Source organism: Mustela nigripes, chromosome 2 (genome assembly GCF_022355385.1).
Source record: "Mustela nigripes isolate SB6536 chromosome 2, MUSNIG.SB6536, whole genome shotgun sequence".
Classification (NCBI taxonomy): Eukaryota; Metazoa; Chordata; class Mammalia; order Carnivora; family Mustelidae; genus Mustela; species Mustela nigripes.
Genome location: NC_081558.1, coordinates 9,596,737 through 9,618,583, shown reverse-complemented (window position 1 = coordinate 9,618,583; position 21,847 = coordinate 9,596,737). Strand labels below are relative to the sequence as shown.

Sequence of the window (21,847 nt, the reverse complement as noted above, 5' to 3'; positions counted from 1 at the left end):
AATGCCCCAAGCCCAGGGCATTGACCTGAATGTGCCTGGCCCCAGTGGAGGGGGGATTGAACACAATCTTTGGTGGCAGCCAGCGGTGACTCTGAGGGAAACACTGGGCATTCAAAGATAACTGGGACCGGAGGATCTTGAGCTAGTGATATTTGGGGGTGGCTGAGACATAAGGGACAACTCAGGAAAATCTGGGGTGCTGGTATCTGGGAATGCCGGCAGGGGACCTGGGCTTGAGACGTGCATGTGTCACGAAGAAATCCCCAAGAGGGACATTTTCGGATAACTTTGAGAGCTGAGGGGCACAGTTAGAGAGGGAGCCAAGTCCGAGGACGGCATCTGCCCGCAGTTGAGACTAAAAGGGTGAAAGAAATGCCGAGCACTCCGGGGCTGCCGCCTCTACCCGAGCAGGCCTCCAGGCGGCGCAAAGAAGCACGCCGGCCAGCTGGAGTCCGAGAGCACATACCTGCGGGAACAGCGGGGTGGGGCGGGAGAGGAGTCCCTCTCCAATTGGCCCTCTTTGGCGGAGGGCGTCGCCACGAGCCAATCGCTGTGCCCAGCATTGTCGATACCCCGCCCACGACTGCACGCGCAGCCTTGTCGCCCTCTAGCGGTCAGCCCCGCCTAGCACCGCTCTGTGCCCCGCCCCTCCGGGAAGCTTGTCCTCGCCTGCCCCGGCCCTGACAGTGACCCAGACACACTTTGTTCACCCATCTGTCACTCTACAAAGACAGGCAGATCGGAAAGGAGGTCCTGCTTCTCAGGAAGCCAGGGAAGGAAGGCAACCAAGAGCCTTCTTTGCAGTCTTCCAGTCCACACCGCTCCCTCTAGGTGGGAACTGGAAAGCCTCCTCCGCAGCGTAGGAATCCAGGGCCGCACCCGGACCGCGCCCCTCACTGACCACGCCCACCCTTCTACCGCGGCAACGCCGGAGCCCGCCCACCATGCCCAGGATTCCCATCTTTGTGTGTTGGGGATGTGGGTGGGAGGAGGAGGGTGTGTGTCTTCCCCACCCAGGTGCACCCAGCACCTGACGCGGCCCCCGTGCTCAGCAGCTTGGGAGACAAGTAACCCCAGGAGCGGTGTCTGGAGCCAGGGCACCCTCTAGTGGCCATTCCCAGCACTGCAAGGGCCGTGAAGCCTGAGGTGGCCAGGGTCAGTGGCAGCCGTCATAGTACCTAATCAAGCTATGCCTCTTCCTAATGGGTATCCTTTCCTTAAACTTTGGAATCCCCGTTTTCTCGTCTGTAAAATGGAAGGATATTCCTCCCGACTCATAGGGCCGTTGGGACAGGCGTTGTCACAGGTGACCAGTATAAAGCACTCCTCTTGGGAGTTCGCCCTGATAGTATCTACATTCCAGCCCCTGGGTGAAACCAGCAGTCTGCCCTCCTTCCACCCCTAACTTGAAGTTGTGCCCTGAGCAAGCAAGGCTGGAGATTTCCTGTGGAGGGATCAGGGAGCCCTGGCCTGGGGTCGGGGGAGGGGACACCCCTCCGTCTCAAAAGCAGTGTTCAGTATTAAAAAAAAAAAAAAAAAGAAAAAGGAAATACAATATACGGTTCAATAAATAGAAAAAAGTTACAAAATGACATGATTTTGTCCTTAATTACAAGAGGAGAAGACAGAGGGGGTGATTGGGGTGGGACACTCTCCCTCCTCCTCCCTGGGCCAAGGTGGGGCAAGGGAGACCCAAGAGAGAAAGCAGCAGAGATTCAGAGCCACAAACAGAAAGGCGAAATAGAGGGAAATATGGAAAGGGAGAAGATGAAGGGGTGGAGCAGGGACATGGAGGAGGAGAAAGGCAGAGCCAGAGCCAGAAAATGCCAAGATGCCAACCTCTCTCCTTTCCAGATCGGGGGGTGGGGGCGTGGGGGTGGGGGTCCCTGGCTCTCCTGGGCTTGTCTCCCTCCAACACCAGGTTTGGAGGACAGCGTGAGCCTGGCTCAGTTCCTGAGTTGTATGTCCAGTGACTAGCAGGTAGGGAGAGGGACAGTAGTGACCCCTCGAGCCCAACCTGGGACCCTGGCATCCTCGGGAATGGGAGTCCTGGCTGGACGGGGCAGGGGGTGAGGTATGTGGCTGAGGCCCGAGGCCTCTTTAAATCCTTCAGTGGGGATGAGCCATCGGTCCCAGCTGGGCAGCCTGGCCAGGGCACAGGGCTGCGAAATGGGGCCCCTGAGGCAGTGAGGGGAGGGTATAAAAGGAGATTTAGACACCCTAACACAAGTCTCCTGGGCACCCAGAGTGGAGTGTGGGGTCTGCTACATTGACTTTAAGAGCCAGTTTCTGGAAAGTCCTGCCTTGCAGCCCCCAACCCCATCCCCAGTCCAAGCCAGACCTGAAAGTCTGGGGAGGGAGAGCTTGCCTATTGCTTTTGGGGTGCCCAAGGTGGGGTCAAACCAGCTGCCCAAGCACACACCCCCTTCCAGGCCTCTGGGTGGTGGTATGGCTTCTGATCCTTGCGTCTCGAACACTCACTTGAAGACTCCTAGGCACGCATGTGGCAGGACGTCACCTCTCCCTGCCCACCCCCCCCCCCCCCCGGGGGCCATGTCCTCCCTCCAGCAAGGCCTGAGGGGATGGCAGGCAAGACCACCTAGCTCCAGCCAGGCTCCTTCCCTGACTTAATACTGAAATGCCACATGGGCCTCCAGTGCTGAGGCCCCTGATGGAGAGCCAGTGCCACAGAAGCAGGGGCCGAGGGGGTCCCCAGCGCTGCCCACTGCCCCTCAGCCAAAGCGCTCCCGCACCAAGAGCATGAGCTTCTTCTTGCCCTTGTAAGTCTGTTTGAGGTTCTCCAAGAATTGGGCAAACTGCAGGTGCCCATCAGGCGCCAGCAGGAAGGTCTCACGGGCCTGGCCCAGGAACTCGATGAAGTCGCCGTAGTGCCGCGGGCTGATGTGCGTGAGGCGGGAGTGGCTGGTGGCGATGTAGGCGGCCACCGCGGCATCCAGGAGCTGGCAGAGCGGCGCCCGGTCGGCACCCAGCGGCTTGGCGGCTCGGCGGGCCCCCAGCGGCCCCAGGCCGGGGGCCGAGAGAGTCCAGCGGCGCAGGATGTCGGAGAGCATGGGGGCGCAGTGGATGCTGCGGATGATGAGGGGGACGATGGCGGAGAGCTCGTGCCGGCCCAGAGAGTGGCTAAGTGAGCAGGCCCAGAGCACATCATTGACGGCCGGGTGGCTGTCCTGGTTGAAGGCGATGCTGAGCTGCGCCAGGGCCAGCGTGGCCAGCTTGTAGGCCCGCAGCGGCAGGCCGCGGTGCTCCATGTAGCGGGCCACCGTGAAGAGGTGGGCGTGGCCCAGGCCGCCAGCCGCGGCGTCCAGCACTATCTGGTACGCGGCCTCAAAGGCCGCGTGGTTCTTCTCGCACAGCGTGAGCGCGGGCAGGGCGCAGTTCTGCGGGTCCTTCATGGCGCACTGCAGGGCCAGGGTGCGCGCACAGGCCCAGAGCTCCTCCCTCCGGGGTGCGTCCAGCTGCAGCCGCGACAGCGTGGCGTGCGTGGTGCCCGTCACCGCCACGATGGTGGCAGCCTCCACCGGTGTGAATAAGGAATACCAGTTCTGCATGATATTCATCAGGGCTTGTGGGCCTGGGGGATGCAAGAGGGCAAAGCTGGCCAGGAAGGACAGGGACCGCTCCCCCCATGCGCACGGGTTTGCCCTCCCGCCGCCATCCCCACCAGCCAGAGCTAAAGACACGATCCCTCTGGTTCTGCTCCCGAGCTTGACAGAAACTGCCCTTCCGAAGGAAGCAGGGGGCAGCCAGACTGGGCAGGAAGAGCACTAGTGGGGCTATGCTTCCAGGCTCCTGTCCCTTCTCCAAGCTGCTTCAGCTTGGCCAGCTCCCAGGCCTTTGTTTAGTTCCATCCCCAGCCCGCCTGCCCAGCAGCGCAGCCCTGAGTTGGGGCTGGGGCCAGGGAAAAGGCTCTGCTTCCCCCTCCACAGGGACGCAGGTGGCAGGTTTGCTTGGGAACTCACCGATCTCTGTGGCACAGCTGACCAGCCACCGCACCATCTCCCGGCGCCTCCAGGTCATGGTGTTCAAGGTCATCCGCATCACCTGTGGCACAGGAGGGGAGAGAGAAGCGGATCACCCAAACCTCGAGCAGGCCTACGGAGGGGATCAGGGATCCTGAGGGGGCTGACTCGGCGGTGAGCCACGTGATCTGGGCAAGCGACCTCACCTCCGGGGCCTTCAGTTTCCTCTTCTGTAAAATGGGCATTTAAAACCTCTACCTTGGGTGGGGCACTCTTCTGAGAATTCAGTGTAAATTTTCAGGTAAAGATTTTGCACAGGGGCGCCTGGGTGGCTTAGTTGGTTGAGCGGTGGCCTTCAACTCAGGTAATGGTCTCAGAGCCTTGGAAGCGAGCCCCGCGTTGGGCTCCCTGCTCAGTGGGGCATCTATTTCTCCCTCTCCTTTTCCCTCTGCCCCTCCGGCTCACGCTCGCTTTCTCTAATAAGCACATATTTTAAAAGTAAATAAATAAATAATAAAGTTGTATTTATTTATTTATTTATTTATTTATTTTTAAAGATTTTATTTATTTGACAGAGAGAGATCACAAGTAGGCAGAGAGGCAGGCAGAGAGAGGGGAAGGGAAGCAGGCTCCCTGCTGAGCAGAGAGCCCAATGCGGGGCTCGATCCCAGGACCCTGAGATCATGACCTGAGCCGAAGGCAGCGGCTTAACCCACTGAGCCACCCAGGCGCCCCATAAAGTTGTATTTAAAAAAAAAAAAAAAGATCTTGGGACGCCTGGGTGGCTCAGTTGGTTAAGCGGCTGCCTTCAGCTCGGGTCATGATCCCGGGGTCCTGGGATCCAGTCCCGCATCGGGCTCTTTGCTCAGCGGGGAGCCTGCTTCTCTCTCTCTCTTCCTGCCACTCTGTCTGCATGTGCTTGCTCGCTCTCTGACAAATAAATAAATAAAATCTTTAAAAAATAAATAAATAAAAATAAAATAATAATAATAACAAGAATATCTTACACAATATCTGTGGCTTGAAAGCGCTCAGCCCCGGCCAGCCGTTACTGTTACTGCTATCATGGCCGGTGCTACCCTCAGGCCCTGTGGCGCCTACCCCAGACAGCAGTCCAACCTGTCCCTTCTCTCTGGAAAGTTCCCTGCTTCATGTCAGCAGATTCCCCTCTGCGGCCCCCAACAAAGCACTTGCTCTATAGTCCCCTACCTTCTTCAGTTTCTACCCCCAATAGGCACCTCCTTGTCTGCCTTCCTCCAGGTCCTGTCTGGTGAACTCTGCCTTCAGCAAACTCCTAAGGAGTGGGTCCCCTCCCCATGCCCCCTCCAATAGTTCCAGTCCCCCACAGGAGATTGTTGGGGATTAATTCTGCCTTCTGCAGGCCCGCTGCTGGCCAGTTTTCCCTGGGAAAGTATCCCCACCCCCACCCCATCCCATAAGCCTGCCCCAAACTGTTCTCCGTTCTTACTTTACGTTGGCCACAGTCTGAGGCCCCGCCCCTCCGGGTCCCACACCCTGCAGGTGACTCCTCACCTACAAGCAGCACCCATGCTGGCCTCTGACTTGCCCCAGCAGGACAGCCCTTGCCCGGCCCCTGGGGATGGCCCCAGTTCGCAGGTCCTGCCTCAAGGACTTTTAACCACAGACCTCATCGGCTTTCAGGACCCTCCCCTGGCCCCAGCCCTCAGCAGCAACCTTTCCTTCCAGGCTGGTCCCCCACAGGCCCAGCCCCCACCATGGTTCCTAACAGTGGGCACAGCAGTCCCAGGCCCCACACCAAGGTCAGCACCCTAGGCCCAGCTTCTTCTTGTGGCCCACCCACTCACGGGCAGGCGTCCTCCTCCTCAGCCACGCCCCCAGGAGGGGCCACTCCTCTTCCCACTCTGCCCTGGGAGTCCCCCACTGGCGGGACCTGTCCCTCATTCCTGGGACTTGTTCAGGCCTGTCCTCAGGCAGCACGCCCCCCGCTGACCCTCACCTGCAGGCCCAGTTCCAGCGCAATGCCCAGCAGCGTGGTGTCGGGAGGCGCACTGGCCGGGGTGGCCGTTTTGCAGGCGTCCTGCGCCAGCTTGAAGAGCAGGGCTGGCGAGTGGATGTTCTGCTGGATGGAGCCCAGCACGGCATGCAGCCACTTGGGGTCTCCTGGGGTGGAGGGAGGGAAGAGGGCAGGGTTGGCCCACGGGACACCAGCCCCGGCTGCTGCCCAACCTGTTCGCCCAGGTGTACCCGTTTGAGGAGGCAGAGGCAGCTGGCAATGGCTCTGGGAAGATCCAGACCACTCTCGGCACTCCCCCTCTCCTCTCCTCTCCCCATCACCCAGCGGGAGCAAGCCAGCTAGGGACCCATAATGGTCAAGGGCAGTGATTCTGGACCCAGAACACCAGGGCTCAATCCCCGCCTCGCCATTCACTAGCTATGTGACGCCCAGCAAGTCACTTAACTTTTCTGTGCCTCGGCCGCCCCATCTGTAAAATGGGTTATACTAATGCAATGGTACCTGCCTCCCAGGGCCACGGTGAGCCCGTACCTGAAAGGCTTTTACGGGATTACGGGACAAGAGCTGTACAACTGTGAGCTTTTATTGCTATTATCGCTGGCCCAGAAGCTACAGTTTGGTCACTTTGCTCCAGCCCCACGGGCTTCCTCTGTTCCTCAAAACATACTAGGCACGGTCCAGCCTCAGGGCCTTTGAACTGGCTGTTCCCTCTGCCTGGAATGATCCCTCAGCCTGGACACAGCCCTCCCCAGGTTCCTGGGGAAGCCCTCATCCCCAGCATAAAGGCGTGAGTGTCCTCGTGGAAAGAAGAAGAAATCGGGAGTGCTCTCTTTCTCTGCCTTGTGAACACACAGGCAGGAGGGTGGCCCGTGCGCAAGCCAGGAACAGAGTCCTCCCTGGGAAGCCACGATACCCTACCCTGACCTTGGACTTCCAGCCTCCGGAGTTGTTGCTGAAGCCACCTGGTCTGCAGTGCTGTCATGGCGGCTCAAGGTGACGAGGACACCAGATGCAGGCAAGAGCTCTCTGTCCTCTCGGCTTAAGCACTGGCCTGCTTTCCCCACCCATCACAGCCCTGGTTCTGTTCTTGCTCATTGTGTGACGTCACTAAGTGTTTGACCTTGCTTAAGGTCGGTCTGTCCCCCCCCCCCCCAATGGAACACCGAAGGTGCTGGAACAGGATTGTTCACGCCTCAGCACCTGGGACAGTGCCTGGTCTAGACATCTAGAAAGTGCTCAAGGAAAACTGAGAATTTGATGAAAGGATACAAAGTCGAGAGAAGCGATGAGGGAAAGGAGGAAAGAGGAGGCCGAGGAGCATGGCAGGGGGACGGGGGCAGCCTCCGCCCCTCACCCTTGGCGGCTGTCAGCATGGCAGAGGCCAGCTCGCACTGGCGCGTTTCCAGGTGACCGAGGATGAACCAGCGGGGGAAGCGGTTGCTCATGATGGAGTCCAGCGGGCTGGGGTGCGGTTCTCCGGCGGGAAACGCGGTCTCCAGCACAGGCAGCCTGGTGGGGGCAGAGGGGGAGAAGCAAGCCCACGGTAAAAGGAGGCTAGGGCCTCCTCCCTCTACTGGAGCCTCCCTGCTTGGGCCAGCAAAGCCACAGGCACGCAGGATGATGGAGGATGTGGGTGCCAGATGTTCACTGGAGTCCTGTTGGTGCGCCTCACTTGGGGTTGATTAAATAAACAATGCTCTAGTCATGCACCAAGGGCTGACAAAAATGTGAGACCATGTCCTGATGCAGCCCTCTGGTAATCCTTCGGTCACCCGCCTTCCCTTTCTCACTCTGCTCCAGCCACTGTTCCCCTCAATACCGCTCAAATACAACCAAGCACAGTCCTACCTCAGGACCTTTGCCTATGCTGTTCCCTCTGTCAGGAACACTCTTCCCAGACATCCTTGTGCTTCTCCCTCACCTCCTTCAAGTCTCTTTCTCTCTCTTTTTTTTTTTTTTAGATTTTATTTATTTATTTGTCAGGGTAGGTGGGGGTGTATGTGTGTGCACAAGCAGGGGGAGTGGCCAACAGAGGGAGAAGCAGACTTCCTGCCAAGCAAGGGGCCTGATTCGAGACTCTATCCCAGGACCCTGGGATCATGACCTGAGCTGAAGGCAAACACTTAACAAACTGAGCTACTGCGGCGCCTTTTAATTCCCTCAAGTCTTTACTCAAATATTTTTCAGTGGGTTCTTCCTTGAGATCCCTACATGTGAAACTCCCACTCCCAACTTCTCCCAGGCCTTCTTTGCTGTACGTCACCACCTGACACACAACATAGTTTACCTATTAATTAATATTTATTTAAAATAACGTATTATTCTATCTCCCTCACTGAAACGTCTGCTCCATGAGGGCAGGCATTTCTGATGATTCCCTTCACTGCTGCATCTCCAGCAGCCTGAACAATGTCCAGTACACAGCAGGTGGATGGACAGCAAATGTTTTTGGAATGACTACATGCCCACTAGGGGTATATTGCATCTCTATGCATGTATTTTGTATTTAGAAAGTTCTTCAGGGGCACCTGGGTGGCTCAGTCAATTAAGCATCTGCCTTCAGCTCAGGTCATGATCCCAGGGTCCTGGGATTGAATCCTGAGTCGGGTTCCCTGCTTGTGGGGAGTCTGCTTCTCCCTCTGCCTCTGCCCTGCTCATGCTCTCTCTCTCTCGGTTTCTCTCACTCAAATAAATAGGTAAATAAAATCTTAGGGGGGAAAAAAAGATTACATGAGGTAATGAGAGTCATGGATTTGGACCAGGGATCAGCAACATTTTTTTTTGTTTGTATTTGCACAGGTTCAAACAGTCAATATTTTTGGCACTATGGGGGGCCATTTGGTCCCTGTCACAACCATTTGACTCTGCCATTGCCACATAAAAGTAGCCCCAGACAATACCTAAATGAATGAGCGTGGCTGTGTGCCAATAAAACTTTATTGCTCGACACTGAAACCTGAGTTTCATATTACTTTCCACCTGTCACAGAATATTCTTTTTATTTTCAAACACTTAAAAATGTGAAAACCATTCTGATCTCATGAGTTTAACACGTGGCAGGCCACATCTGGCCCAGGGGCTGTCACGTGCTATTTCCTGGCTTAGAAACCACAGCTCTTCACAGATTATTTTTTCCAAATATTCTGGAAAGATCCATGCTAAATTGATACTTAAGAAGCATCTATAGATGATGGGCTCAAAGACAGGGACAGAATTCACCTTATTTGCTGGGCATAGTGTACTACCCAGAGGGCCTTTAAAAATTCTGTTTCTGAGGTCAGTTGGTACACATGAGAAATGATAAGGTTATTCCCAGCAACACTTTTTGGGAAATATGTCAACTGTCTATCTACTCTAAGTCAATTCTTTTATGATACCTCCTTACAGCAGCCCTTACCAAACCTTTAAGATGCCAAGTTCACTGAAAATAAGGAGCAAGGAACAGACATGGGATGCATCATGGGTGTAAAAGGAAGACCAGCCTTCAATTTCCAGATTATGGGTTTGCAGAAATCTTGATTCTTGTGGGATAGATAAGAAGAAAGTGGTGACATGGCTTGTCTCCAGAGAGATTTGGTAAGTGGGGACAATGTTTGGAGAAGAATTCTGAGTTCCCTGTGGATCCCTCTCAAATTTGAAATAAAAATACACATGTATACTTAATACAAAAAAAAAAAAAAAAAAAAAAAGCACAGGGCAAAGGGGGACTCCAGCCTGAGGGAGACGGAATTAACGAGCTTGTGAGTTTCGGGCAGGAGGATGGGGGCTCTGAGGGCGACCCTCCAATCCTGCCCAGTCTCCTGGGCCGAGTCCCCAGCAGCCCATTCTCACCTCATGGCCCTCAGCGCGAGGCGGTAGGCCAGGTCGGGGTCGTGGGGCAGCAGCGCCGTGAACAGGTAGCGGGCACAGGTGTGCATGGGCACGCTCTCCCGGAACAGCACCTCTCCGAAGCCGCTGAAGGGACCCCCTGCAGGGGCATCCTGAGCTCAGACCCCAGGCAAGGGCTCATGTCCACCCCATCCCCAGGTCTCCTCACCTCCCAGGCTATGAGGAGGGGCGGGACTTGCTCGGGAGAGAGCTGCTGGGGCTAGCGGTTGGCGGGGTGTGGGAGGGAGTGCAGGACTGAGACAGAAGAGAGGGGCAAAATCTGAAGAGGAGACCCGGGAACCCCGTGGGGGGGGGGGGCAGGACGCAGAAACAAGGCGGGGCCGGAAGGGGGAGGTGGGGCTACACCTGCTCCAGGGGTGGGGCCTCACAAGGACCGGGTCCCTTGAGGCCAGTGGTCAGTGGCCAGTGGCCAGTGGCGGGGGGAGGGGGCTCCTCCCCAGGCCAGCACTTTCCAGGGAGCTGAGCTAAGGGCTGGTGTCACTTTTAGGTACCGCTAAGGTAGCAGCGAACTGTAAGGGCCAGAAGACCGGGCCTCCTGATCCAGCAGCCGCGGAGCCACTGGAGAACTGGGGACAGGGCCCCTCCCCTCCCCCGTCTAGGGGCGGGGCCTCACCTTCCAGCAGCAGCCCCGCCTGCTTGCGCAGCACCTGCACCAGCCGCTCGTCCAGTTCCACCTCCTCCAGCAGGGCCAGCAGCTGCTCCTCGCTGCGCACCACCTTGTCTTGGGCGTACAGTCCCTCCGGCAGGGCCCGCTGCTGCCCCAGGCCCAGCAGTGCCACTTCAAGGGCCAACGCCAAGTAAGACTCCCCGGGGCTCCCGGGCACTGGCACATGCTGGTAGGCTGCCTTCCGCTTCTCGGGGCCAGAGTCTGTGGGAAATGGGAACCAGGGTTGCTGGAGGGGGGTGCCCCCCTTCTGGGGACCCCAGGGGCTCTTCAACTCAAACATGGAGACCGGGGGGATTGGGCTTATGTGGGGTAACCCAGCAGATCCCAGCACTGACCAGACACCTTCTACCAGCAGATAGGTGGGTCTGCGGTGGCCTCGCTTTCAGGAGAAGGGAATTCTGTTGGCTCCTGGCACTGACCAGGGCATGTGGCCAAGTGTTGAGACCTGACTAAGGATAAGAGTATGGCCCCACTTTCTTGGGGTACTGGGCTGGGGAGGGGGAAGGGGAAATGTCCCATTTCTTCCCAGGGGCCCCAGTGTGGGTACCTGGGTAAAGGGCAAGTGTCTCCTCCTCCAGGCGGCAGGCTTCCAGAAGTGCCCTGCAGAGGCAGCCGATGGGGTCCAGTGGGTGGCCCACCCATCCTTCCGTGTTGGTGATGCAGGTGTTACCTTTCTGCAGCAGCTCTGCAGGCAGTACGAGGGGCTCAATGCCGACCCTCCACAATTCTAGGTAGGGGGTCTTCTCTCCTTGAACCCCCAGCCCAGCCTCCCAGTGCCCGCCCACTACCTGGCCAACCATGAGCCATCCTGTCTGCCCATGAGCTCTGTAGCAGCCCTCACCTCCACAGCCTTGGCCTCCTGTCCCACAGCCAGACCCCAGCCTGGCAGGGACACATGGGTGAAACTGGGCGCTTTCAAAAACACCCACCGTCTTTTTCCTAGCTCCCACCTCTCTTGAGCCTAGCTGGCTTTCAGGTCCCCATGTGGCCACCTGCCCCCTCTGAAAGCCCCATTCTTCAATCTCCTCCCATGAGTCTAGCTCTCTCCTGCCTCTGGGCTCCTGCCCCTGCTGTTCCTTCTACCTAGAACACTGTTCCTCCCTCCCCTTCTCCTGGGAAACTGATATACATCTGTAAGATCTCAGCATAGCTCTCACCTGCTCTGTGAAGCTTTCCCTATGCCTCTAGGCTGGGGCAGGACTCTTCTGGGGTCACAGTTCCCCCAGAGTTCCATGACACCTGGGGTTCAATTTCCTGATAACAGACCTATTACCCAGACAACAAAACTGGTGGCCTCTCTCCTGCCTCCCCATAGCTCATCAACAAACATGTTCTTTTTTTTTTTTTTTTTTTTAGCCCATACAACATGGCTCCCCCCCAATGCAAATTTGAATTTGTTTCCCATCTTTAAAAAATCAGTAAATTGCACATCACATAATGCAGATTTCTGGCCTGTCCTGAAAAATTGGAAGATCTGGCCACACTGGGACCCCGTTCCTGAAAGACGTGTAACTGGCACGGGCTCCATAGCACAGAAGCGGGAAGCTTAGAAACTACAAGTCCCAGGCTCCTTTGAGTGAGGCGGAGGCAAGGACAGGAAGAAGCCCTGATTCTCCTGTAGCCCCCATGAGCAGGTGTGCAGCTGTCCACAGGGCAGAGACAGGAGGCTTTGCCAGCAGGTTCTGAGTGCTCTCTTGGGAACGGCCCCCAGCGGGGGCTGCAGGCTGCTGAGCTCACGGTCAGCAGTTTGCTGCAATCCATGTGCTTTTGAAGTTCAGGTTCTTGAACAATGGCACCCCCGACTTTCAATCTCGCAGCCCTTGCGGTACTTTTATGAGCCCTCAATCTCCTGTATTAAATTCTTTTTGCTCAAGATTCCTCCAGGTGGCCTGGCTTTCCCAGGGGGTGGGACCCGGAGCAGAACCCACAGACATTAGGGGTGCATGGCTCCCAGCAGTCAGCGTCTGAGTCTATGGCCCTGGGGGAATAGGGCGGTCGTGGCACCCACCTTTTTTCTGCTGCTTATAGCTCTCAAGTTGATGCCGCCGCTGCAGCCGGAGCGTGTTGACGATGGCACCTGCCAGCCGCAGGGCCTGGCGGGGGTATCCGTGGGCACGCAGGGTGTCCACTCGGGCACAGGCTGTGGGGAAGGGCTCGCCCAGCCATAGTGGGCGGCCCTGGGGGTCAAAGGTTGGCTTTTCACTGCCCATGGTGCCTGTGAGGCTGGGGCCATAGGAGTCACTGGCCAGGATCTTTTGCAGGTGGGTGTCACTCCAGTGGAGTGACCCGGCCTGGAGGGCGCGGCCAAAGACGGTGTGGCGGGAACCTGCGGCCATCACCTCCTCCTCTTCCTCCTCCTCCTCCGGACCTGCAGGAGGGGCACCCACATGGCCTGGTAAGGGGGGCCCTGGCATTCGGGCTGAGGCCAGCTTGGTACTAGATTCTGGGCACAGTGATGGGGGTGTGTCATCTCCCCAAATCCTTTATTTTTTAATTAATTAATTAATTTTTTAGATTTCATTCACCTATTTGACAGAGAGAGGGAGGGAGAGCACAAGCTGGGGAGCGGCAGACAGAGGGAGAGGGAGAAGCAGGTTCCTCCCCGAGCAGGGAGTCCGACACGGGGCACCATCTCAGGATCCCAGAATCATGACCCAAGTCGAAGGCAAATGTCTAACCAACTGAGCCACCCAGGCGATCCTCCCCAAATCCTTTAAACAGCCCTTTGAACGTGTGTGTTATATGTGTGTGTGTGTTATATGTGTGTGTGTGTATGCGTGCGTGTGCGGGGGAGACTATTAAATCCCTTCATGCCAATGGACTATGGAGGTTGACCAACTGTCCATGTCTGCCCACCCTGCCCCTCCCCAGACTCCATTCCTCTTTTCCTCCCCCCACCCCATCTCTGACTCCTCTCCCCCCTCCCTCCATCTCTGCCTCTCTCTTCTCAGTATCTTCTTCCTTTTCGCTCAGTCACCCCTGCCCCCGACCTCCCTGGCCAGGAGGAGGCCAAGTCGGGAGACCAGCCCAGAACCACCAGCGTCTTAAGCATTTCACTTCATGTGCCTCCGACTGCCCGGGCCCTCACTCCGTCCTGGTGGGGAGGACAGACAAGGGCTGGGGTCCCCTCTCCTACCTGGGCTGAGGGCCACGCTGGGCTGCAGGCTGGGCCCGTCGAAGGAGTAGTTGCCCTCTTCCAGCGGGCACACGTCCAGCTTGTCCCACTTGCCAAGCAGCTGGAGCCAGCTCACCCGTTCCTCTGGTTTGCAGTGGGGGCTCAGGACAACACACACCCACAGGGCCCCTAGGGACAGAGGGCAGCCGGTAAACGTGGGCATGAGGGAGGCTAGACATTCATGCCAACAGTAGCCTACTGTGTGCTGGGCACTGGTCTCTGCTTAGCCCTCATCTTGAGCCTCCGAGATTGCAACTGATAATCTCTTCCCATTATAGCACAGAGAGGTAGAAGCAGTTGCTCAATGTCACACAGCTGTGAAGTGGGAAGTCAGGATTTGAACCCAGTCCATCAGACTCCGCTTGCTGTTGCCACCAGGTTTTGAATGGCCTGCAAGCTAAGATTTACTCTTCCATTTCTTTTTTTTTTTTTTTTAAAGATTTTATTCATCCACCTGACAGGCAGAGATCACAAGTAGGCTGAGAGGCAGGCAGAGAGAAAGGAGGAAGCAGGCTCCCCACTGAGCAGAGAGCCCGACTCAGGGCTCGATCCCAGGACCCTGGGATCATGACCCGAGCTGAAGGCAGAGGCCTTAACCCACTGAGCCACCCAGGCGCCCCTACTCTTCCATTTCTAAATGGTGGGGGGAAATACATCAGAGGAATATTTTGTGACTTGTGAAAATTATATGAACTTCCCATCAATAGTGTCTGTAAGTAAAACTGTATGGGGTGCTGCCGTGCCCATCTGGTGGCGTGTCTGAGGCTGCTCTTCCATGGCAATGGGCAGGATCGAGAAGCCGTGACAGAACAATGGCCTACAAAGCCAAAGTGACTGGCTGCCGGCCCTTACAGAAAAGGACTAATGCCAGGCGCCTGGGTGGCTCAGTCAGCTAAAGGTCTGCGTTAGGCTCAGGTCATGATCCCTGGGGTCCTGGGATCCAGCCCCATGTCGGGCTTCCTGCTCAGTGGGGAGCCTGCTTCTCCCTCTCCCCACTGCTTGTGCCTCTCGCGATCTCTTTCTCAAATAAAATCTTTTTTTATTATAGTTTTAATATTTATTTGAGAGAGAGAGAGAGGGAGAGCATGAGCAGGGGGAGAGGCAGGCAAAGGGAGAAGCAGGCTCCCCACTAAGCAGAGAGCCCAATGTGGGGCATGATCCCAGTCCCAGGACCCCAGGATCATGACCCAAGCTGAAGGCAGATGCTCAACCAGCTGAGCCACCCAGGAGCCCCTAAATGAAATCTTAAAAAATAAAAAAAAAAGAGGAAAAGGACTAATGCGTCTATAGTATTTCTTTGTCTGTCTCCCCAACAGGTGTCAGCTTTAGGAGTGCAGGGGTTCAGCCCCTTGTTTCCCGCCCAGCCCCACACCTGCACCCGCACGGTGCCTCCCGCATCACAGGTGCTAGTGAACACGGAAGGGATTCAGGGGCCGCACGATAATGGCGGGGGGAGCCTGCCCTGGCAGCCAGAGCCCGCTGGGGCGCCGAAGCCCTGCTGTGCACCCCCGGGCCTTACCCAGCTCGTCCCACAGCTGCCGGCATTTGTCGGTCATGCCCGCGCCCTGCTGCCGCCACAGGGCCAGGCGCGGGTCCTGCAGGAACTGCTCGGTCATGAGGATCAGCATGCGCGCCCCGTTGGAGTCCCGCATCCGCAGCATCTCCCGCACCTGTGCCAGGATGAGGGCAGGGACCAACGGTGAGGAGAGGGCGGGGCGCAGGGGCCAGAACCTTCGGTCCCCTGCCCGCCCACCCGCCCGCGGCACCTTGCAGAACATGGAGCGCAGCTGCTGGCTGGCGCCGTAGTAGCCGCCGTTGGACAGCAGCTGCTTCACCTGCTCCTGGATCTGCTCCTCGTCCAGGTGCCAGCAGTTGGCATCCTCGATGCCTGCACCCGCGGTGGGGTCTGGGGCACCTGCGGGGAGGGTGGGACAGTGAGACTGGGGTTTCCAATCTCCCTCTACACCCTCTGCCCACCCCCATCAGTCCACCCTGATCCCAGTCAAAGCCCCTCCCACCTGACCCCGCGGGGGCTGTCAGTCCCGGCAGCTCCGCGTTCACTTACCATCCTACATCTATCCGCTCACCCCATCCGCTTTTTCACACCAGCAGGTCACCCCATATCTCATTATCCATCCCCCCACCCTCCATCTTCCCACAGCCCCTCTTCTCTCCAAACCCTCCCCAGAGCTCACAGCACCTCCAGGTCCATCCCCCACCCGACCCCCACCAACATCCACACACACCCTTCCTGCCCTCCAACCACCCACACTCAGACGGCTCCTGTGCTCTTGGGGCACCCCCACCTTGGGGCTGAAGCTCCCCACTCCCGGGGCCAGGTCAGATCCAGGATCTGCCACTTAGTAGGTGTGTGACCTTGACTTCAGGCCGCGGTGCTCTCCCCAGCTCAAGGATCCAGGGGACCCGAGGATCCCAAGACGGAAGCTGCCCCCCTTGGGCCCCCGGGTGCCCTTACCATGCACCAGGTTGATCTCGGAGCCCAGCAGGAGGATCTCGTCAGCCAGGCGCTGGGCGGTGGGCAGCACCTCGGTGTGGTGGGCGCTGATGAGGTACTGCACGAACTTCTGCAGCTGGTCTCTGTTCATCTGGGACAGTGTTTCAGAGATGGGCAGCCGCAGCTCCACCTGGCGCGCATGTCGAATGCGGTACAGAGACAGAGCCACCACGTGTGCACAGTAGAAGAGGTCACGGTTGTCACAGCCGCAGCTCACCGACGTGATCTTGCAGCGGTCAAAGCTGATGGAGACGTGGTAGAGGCGCTCGGGCTCTCCAGGGCCCCCCAGCTCCCGGATGTTTCCGCTCAGATGGAACCCTAAGACCAAAGCCAGGCCAGCCGCCGCTGGGTCACCCCCGGATAGCGGTGCTCAACCACGGCACATAGCCAGACCCTGGTGCCAGTCCCGTGGAGTAACTAGCACAAGCCACTTAACCTCTCTATCCAGTGGGAACGGGTAGTGACCTCCTCTTCATGTGTTTTGAAGAGGATTCAGTGAGCTAATATTTGGTAAGTGCTTAGAACCCTGTAGGCATACAGTAAGTCCTAAATAAATGCTTGCTCCTGCTCTAATTCTGAAGAACATTATAGTGATGATGCTGAAGGTGGTTTTCTCAGCTCTTGGGTTACTGTGGATACAGCCTGGGCTCCAGGAGCCCTGTAACTTCCTGGGAAGATGCCCAAGGCTTGTGACAATTGGGGGTGAGGGGCTGATGTGGCAGCCAAGGGGGCCAGGCTACCCCATCACCCCCTGCCCCACCCTGGCCCCTGGGGAGCCCAGATGCCAGGCTTATCCAACTGGTTGGGCAGCTCAGGCCCCAGCTGGCCCTGGCTGCGTCACGCAGAGAGACGGCGGCTTCCTCATACCGGCTGAAAATGGCCAAGCCTGTGGCGGGCTGGGCCATGTCCAGGCAAGGGGGGCCCCAGGCTGACAGGGTTCAGGGAGGGTCACCTTAGCCAAGCCCCTGCCTCCAGCTAGGAGGTGAAGTGTTCCTGGGCTTACTCGCTTTCGGGCTCAACCTCTACTTGCCCCCTTTTGAGCCCTACTCCCTGAGGTCTGGAATCTTCTTTCACCTCTAGTTCCAAAATTCTGGCCCCTACCCTCCCTCACTGGACTCCACTGCCTAAGGTCTAAGACCACCCCTCACAGCTGATCTTAAACTTCTACTCAAGGCTCCCACCTAAGCCTCATTGCCTTAGATGTAGGACCATCTCTAAACGTCTGATCCCAATTTCTAGTAGTCTAGTCCTTCTGCCTGAGGTCTAGACTACTTCTCACCTCAGGCTTGAAACCTCGGCCCCAGAGCATCACTGGGTCCCTCTGCCTGAGGTCTGAAACCTGGTCTCACTTCTGGTTTGCAAATAGCTCCTGGGCATTGCCCCAGACCAGCCCTCCTCCCTGTGTCCCCGCCTCTTCTCCCGCCCACCAGTCAAGCTGTCTGAGGACCACCTTTGTCTTTAGCTCAGAATCCGGATCCAACCCGCACAGAGGTCCTCCACATAGGATCTGGACGTAGCCTCAGTCCTCCCTCCTTAGCTGGTCCCTGCTGCCTAAATTCGGGGACCTCCCCTCCGCCCTCCATCCTTCCCCCCAGCTCCGTCTAAGCCCCCTACCTGGGGTCTAGGCAGATCTCTGACCCTAAGCTCAGAATATCTTGTAAAACCCTCTCTGGGCATCAAAGCCAGTATAGTCTGGAATGTCCCCTTGCCTCGGCCCAGGCCCCTCTCCCTCTCTTTCCCTCCCTGCCTGTGCTGGACGCCCTGGCCTCCCTGGCAGGGGGGTGGGGGCGAGCACTCACCCACTTGCAGCACACGGTCTACAGCCCCACTCTGCAGCAGGTGCAGCCCGCGGGTGAAGGGCACGCGGGCGTCATGCTCGCCCTCCGGGGGCTGGTAGCCCAGGGACGAGTACATACAGATCTCCCGTTCGCTGCGTGGGAATGACCAGAACACAATGCGCTTCTGGACCGGCTCTGGCACCCTGGAGAACCGCTCCTCCACCTGCGGGAAGGGCGGTGGGTTAGAAACCCAGCTTGAATCCTGGCTTTGCCACTTACGAGCAGTGTGACTCTGGGCAAGTCACTTGGCCTCTCTGAGCTTGTTTTCTCAAGTGCGAGGTGGGGATGTTAATAGCACCCACCTCCTGAGTATCAAGCTTGCAATAACACCTGGCCTGTACTTAGTGTTCTAGAACTTTCTGCTACTTCCCCCCACCCCATGTCAGATCCCAGGTTCTGATGTAATGTAGTCTCCCCTCCCAGGCTTTGAAGGGGCAGGAGAAAGGGAGACAACAGTGATTAGGCCTCCATATTCTCAGCCTACACTATGCTAAATGCTTTGTGTATGTGATTCCCCATAATTTTCATGGCAACATCTCAGTAATACTAGTTCTCATCCCATTTTGCAGCCTGGACATTCGGAGGCTCAGAAGTGGGGTGAATGCACCTGCTCGGTCTTGCAGCTGGCGAGCTCCGAGTCCCAAGATAGGCTCCGTTCTCAGCTTCCAAGGGCCTGCAGGAAGGGAGGGGTGTCCTCACCACCCCTGTGGGCTTGGGGCAGTGAATCAAGCTGGTTGAACCAATGTTCCAATCTGGGCTTGCTACTCCCTGGCTGAGTGACCTTAGGCAAGTTTCTCAACCTCTCTGTGCTCCAATTTCCTCAAAGTGGGAGGGAGAACAACAACTCCAAAGGGCTGCAGAGGATTCCAGGAGCTTCTGAGGGGCAAGAGCTTTCCTAGCACCAGGCCTAGTCAGGGCAGGCACATGGGAACCACCAGAGATGGTTTCAGGATTATGCTGGGTATCTCATGCACGATAAAGGGGCAGCGACCTCCCAGAGCTCCCAGTCCTGGGTTTCTGGGGGAAGTGGGAGGACCAGTGACTAGCTCAGGTCTCAGGGACAGTTGGCAGATGACTAAGGAGGGATTTTCCAGGCCATGAATCAGAGCCTGCCCCATCCACACTTGGCTCAGACTCATCAGTCCCGGCAGACTTCCTAACTCTGGACAGGCCAGGGAGCAAAGAATACCCCCCAAAGCCAGATAGAGAACAGAGCCTACGGGACTGCAGAGGGCTTGCTCAGAGCCTGGCCACATCTCCACTCTTCAGAGGCTCATTCTGAGGCTGGAAAAGGGGACTCTAACCACCCCAGCCCTGGGGCATCGTTGTAGAACCCCCAGAAACTATCAGAGGTCTAGGTGCACCTATACAGGTACTATGACCCAGGCCTTGCCCTTGCTGCTGAACTATGGAAGGACTAGAATGGCTGGGGGACAGAGGGAGGGTGAACACTGGGGAAAGAGGGGAATGTGGGAGGGTACCCTGACAATGGAGGGGCTGGGCAGCCCCAGGTGGGAGGTGGTCCCAAAAGTACTGAGGGAGGGAAGCAGGACTCCAGGGAAGGATCTGGAGGGGGGGGGGGGGGTTCCCCAGGGGACAAGGGTTCTGGAGCACAGATCGGGGACAGAAAAGAGTATCTTGGGGCTGGGGTCTGTAGAAATGGGGGAGTTCTTCACTGGAGGTGTGGGGCAGAGATCTGGAGTCTCCAGGGGATGAGATGGGGGGTGTCCTCCAAGTCAGGGTGGCTTGTAGGAGTTGGAAAGAGGAGTGAAGATTGAATGGGGTGTCCTAACTGAGAGCTGAGGTTGAGGTGGGAAAAGAGGGTACCCAGGGTTGTGCGAGGACCCCGGGGCAGGAGGAGAAGGAAGTGTCCTGAGCTAGGATCTAGGGTGCTGAGGACATCCCTGTGTCCTGTGGGCTGGAGGGCTGCGATGGCAGGAGGAATGGGGGTGGGTCACAGGGCTTGAAGGAGTGAAATGGGAGGATGAGAGGGTGTTTCGGGGCGGACTTAAGGATCCTGGAGGGGATCTCTGGGAGTGTCTCGTATGCGGGCAGGTCCGGAGGCTGGGGGTTGGGCAGGGGAGGAGAAGGCTAGTCGGAGAAGAGGTTGGGGGTGCGTCCCTCCCCCCACCCCTCGTCACCTGCTCGAAGGCCCAGGTCTCGGCTACTCGCTTGGCACTGAGGTCCAGCAGCGCCTCGGGCCTGCCCCGGCCGCGCACGGCCCCGGTCCCGACATCGCGATCCTCGGGTCCGGCGGGGCAGCCCCGGCTCCGTTTGGCCGCGGGGGGGTCCATCGACGGGCCGGGGCCGGGGCGGGGCCTGTTGGGGGGGTCAGTCCGATGCCCGCTTTGAGTCGCCGGCTCCCGCGCCCTCTACCCGCCTTCCAGTTCGTCTTCGGCGCTCGGCCGCCCCGGGACCCCAGCCGCACCCACCCCCGCCCAGCGCCGGGCCGGCCGGGTGATGCGGCCCCTTTAAGACTCTTCACAACAATGAAGCCGCCTCAGTCGCCGCTTTATCCTACGCCGTCGTCCCGCCCCCGCCGCCCGTCCCCATTGGCCCCCCCCTCGGCCTCCGTGGCTCTCCTCCGCTATTGGCTGCACCGCCAGAATCGTCCTCAAGTTCTCGCTGCTCATTTGTTAGATGTGCTGCTTGTCCTTTCGAGGAAGCCCAATCAGAACGCTCATAGGGCTGTGCTGTCAATCATGGGGCGCCGGCGGCCAATCATAGTGGGAGGACCCCCCGCGGCCCCGGCCTTATGCGGAGTTTCGGGGCGGACCCTCGGTTCATTCACAACATTCCTCTCCCGCCCCCCTCCGGCTGGACAGCGCGCCCAGGGCAGCTGGGGCTGCGCCCACACACGGCTTTGTTTACTGAGGGTCGCTTCCGGGCTCCGCAAGGGGACAATCAACACGACTCGGCCGGGGAGCGAGACTGAGCGGCGGGATTCCAAGCCAGCCTCTCAGCCCCTCCTTCCTCTGGGCTGTGCGAGGCGAGAAACTCTCTCAGCCTCTCTGGGCACTGAGTCAAGTTTTGATATTTGTGGGATTGGGGTAGGTGGGTGGAGGGGATCACAGGCCCCTCGATTGAGCTCTTGGGGGCCACAGACCTGTTCTCTAGAAATAGAGCCCAACCCATGCCCCAAGCTAAGAACCCTCAATCCATTCTGTGCCCTGAATATTACGTTGAGTCATATGAAATGGCTGATTTTCGACCTATTAAGACGGCAGTTTCAAAAGGTTCAACTAATACTTGTCACATCCGATCCGTCCTGGCCATCCTCTCTTGCCGGAAGCCGCCCGTGGTCTTGATCGCAGCCCCGCCCCGCGGCCCACGCCATCCTTCCTCTCCCCCTGTCCTTAGAAAACCCTACATTTCCCCTTAGCCATACTTTTCTCCGCGATCGCTACATTTCTTTACCTAGTTCTGCACTTGCTTGATTTCTGTCTCTTCCCTCTCCACCGAGACCCCCAGTGGCAGGAGTAAGTGTAATTGGTGCATTGCTACGCCGCCAGCACCCGAACACCGGGCATACAGCAGTGACTCCATGTGAACTTACCTACTGAACCAACTCATAATCTGCTCCATTCCGCTGAAACGTCTACGAAGCGGAACAACCCAGGTTGGTTCCTAAGTGTGGCCTGATCGCTGTCCCCAGTATCCCCACCGCCTATGGAAACTCTGGCTTTTTCCTTCCAGGAATTTCCAGCCACACTTTCTGGCCGGTCCCCAGCTCCCCATTCGGGAAACTCCCTCCAACCTGTGCTGTGGGCGGGGGGGGGGGGGGGGGG

General features: G+C 57.8%; 1 protein-coding gene and 1 long non-coding RNA gene across 3 annotated transcripts in view; one reads left to right on the top strand and one right to left on the bottom strand.

The window, feature by feature from the left end:
• Positions 1-1,550: 1,550 nt before the first annotated feature.
• ZSWIM4 (zinc finger SWIM-type containing 4) lies at positions 1,551-20,523 on the bottom strand. Its single transcript, XM_059389185.1, has 14 exons — positions 20,201-20,523; positions 18,021-18,222; positions 16,183-16,539; positions 15,473-15,621; positions 15,226-15,376; positions 13,668-13,835; positions 12,540-12,899; positions 11,079-11,216; positions 10,478-10,732; positions 9,808-9,943; positions 7,331-7,485; positions 5,959-6,122; positions 3,981-4,062; positions 1,551-3,592 (listed from the first exon to the last, which is right to left on the bottom strand). The coding sequence occupies exons 1-14, from the start codon at positions 20,351-20,353 to the stop codon at positions 2,733-2,735; spliced, it is 3,330 nt and encodes a 1,109-aa protein (XP_059245168.1). The 5' UTR covers positions 20,354-20,523; the 3' UTR covers positions 1,551-2,732.
• LOC132011059 (uncharacterized) overlaps positions 19,197-21,847 on the top strand; it is a 7,688-nt gene continuing 5,037 nt past the window's right edge. Inside the window, exons 1-2 of one of the 2 annotated variants that reach the window (XR_009402322.1) lie at positions 19,197-19,431; positions 21,523-21,678. This is a non-coding gene — a long non-coding RNA (uncharacterized LOC132011059). Of the gene's footprint in view, positions 19,432-20,666; positions 21,110-21,522; positions 21,679-21,847 lie in introns of those variants that run through there. The other variant, XR_009402323.1, reaches the window with a different exon arrangement.

Excerpts from the sequence above, each read along its gene's own strand:
- ZSWIM4 (XM_059389185.1), bottom strand. The coding sequence starts at position 20,353 with ATGGACCCCCCCGCGGCCAAACGGAGCCGGGGCTGCCCCGCCGGACCC. Across the intron at positions 13,836-15,225 it reads GCAGCTGTGGGACGAGCTGG|GGGCCCTGTGGGTGTGTGTT; the intron begins GTAAGGCCCGGG and ends CTCTGTCCCTAG. Across the intron at positions 4,063-5,958 it reads CGCTGGAACTGGGCCTGCAG|GTGATGCGGATGACCTTGAA; the intron begins GTGAGGGTCAGC and ends CCTGTGCCACAG.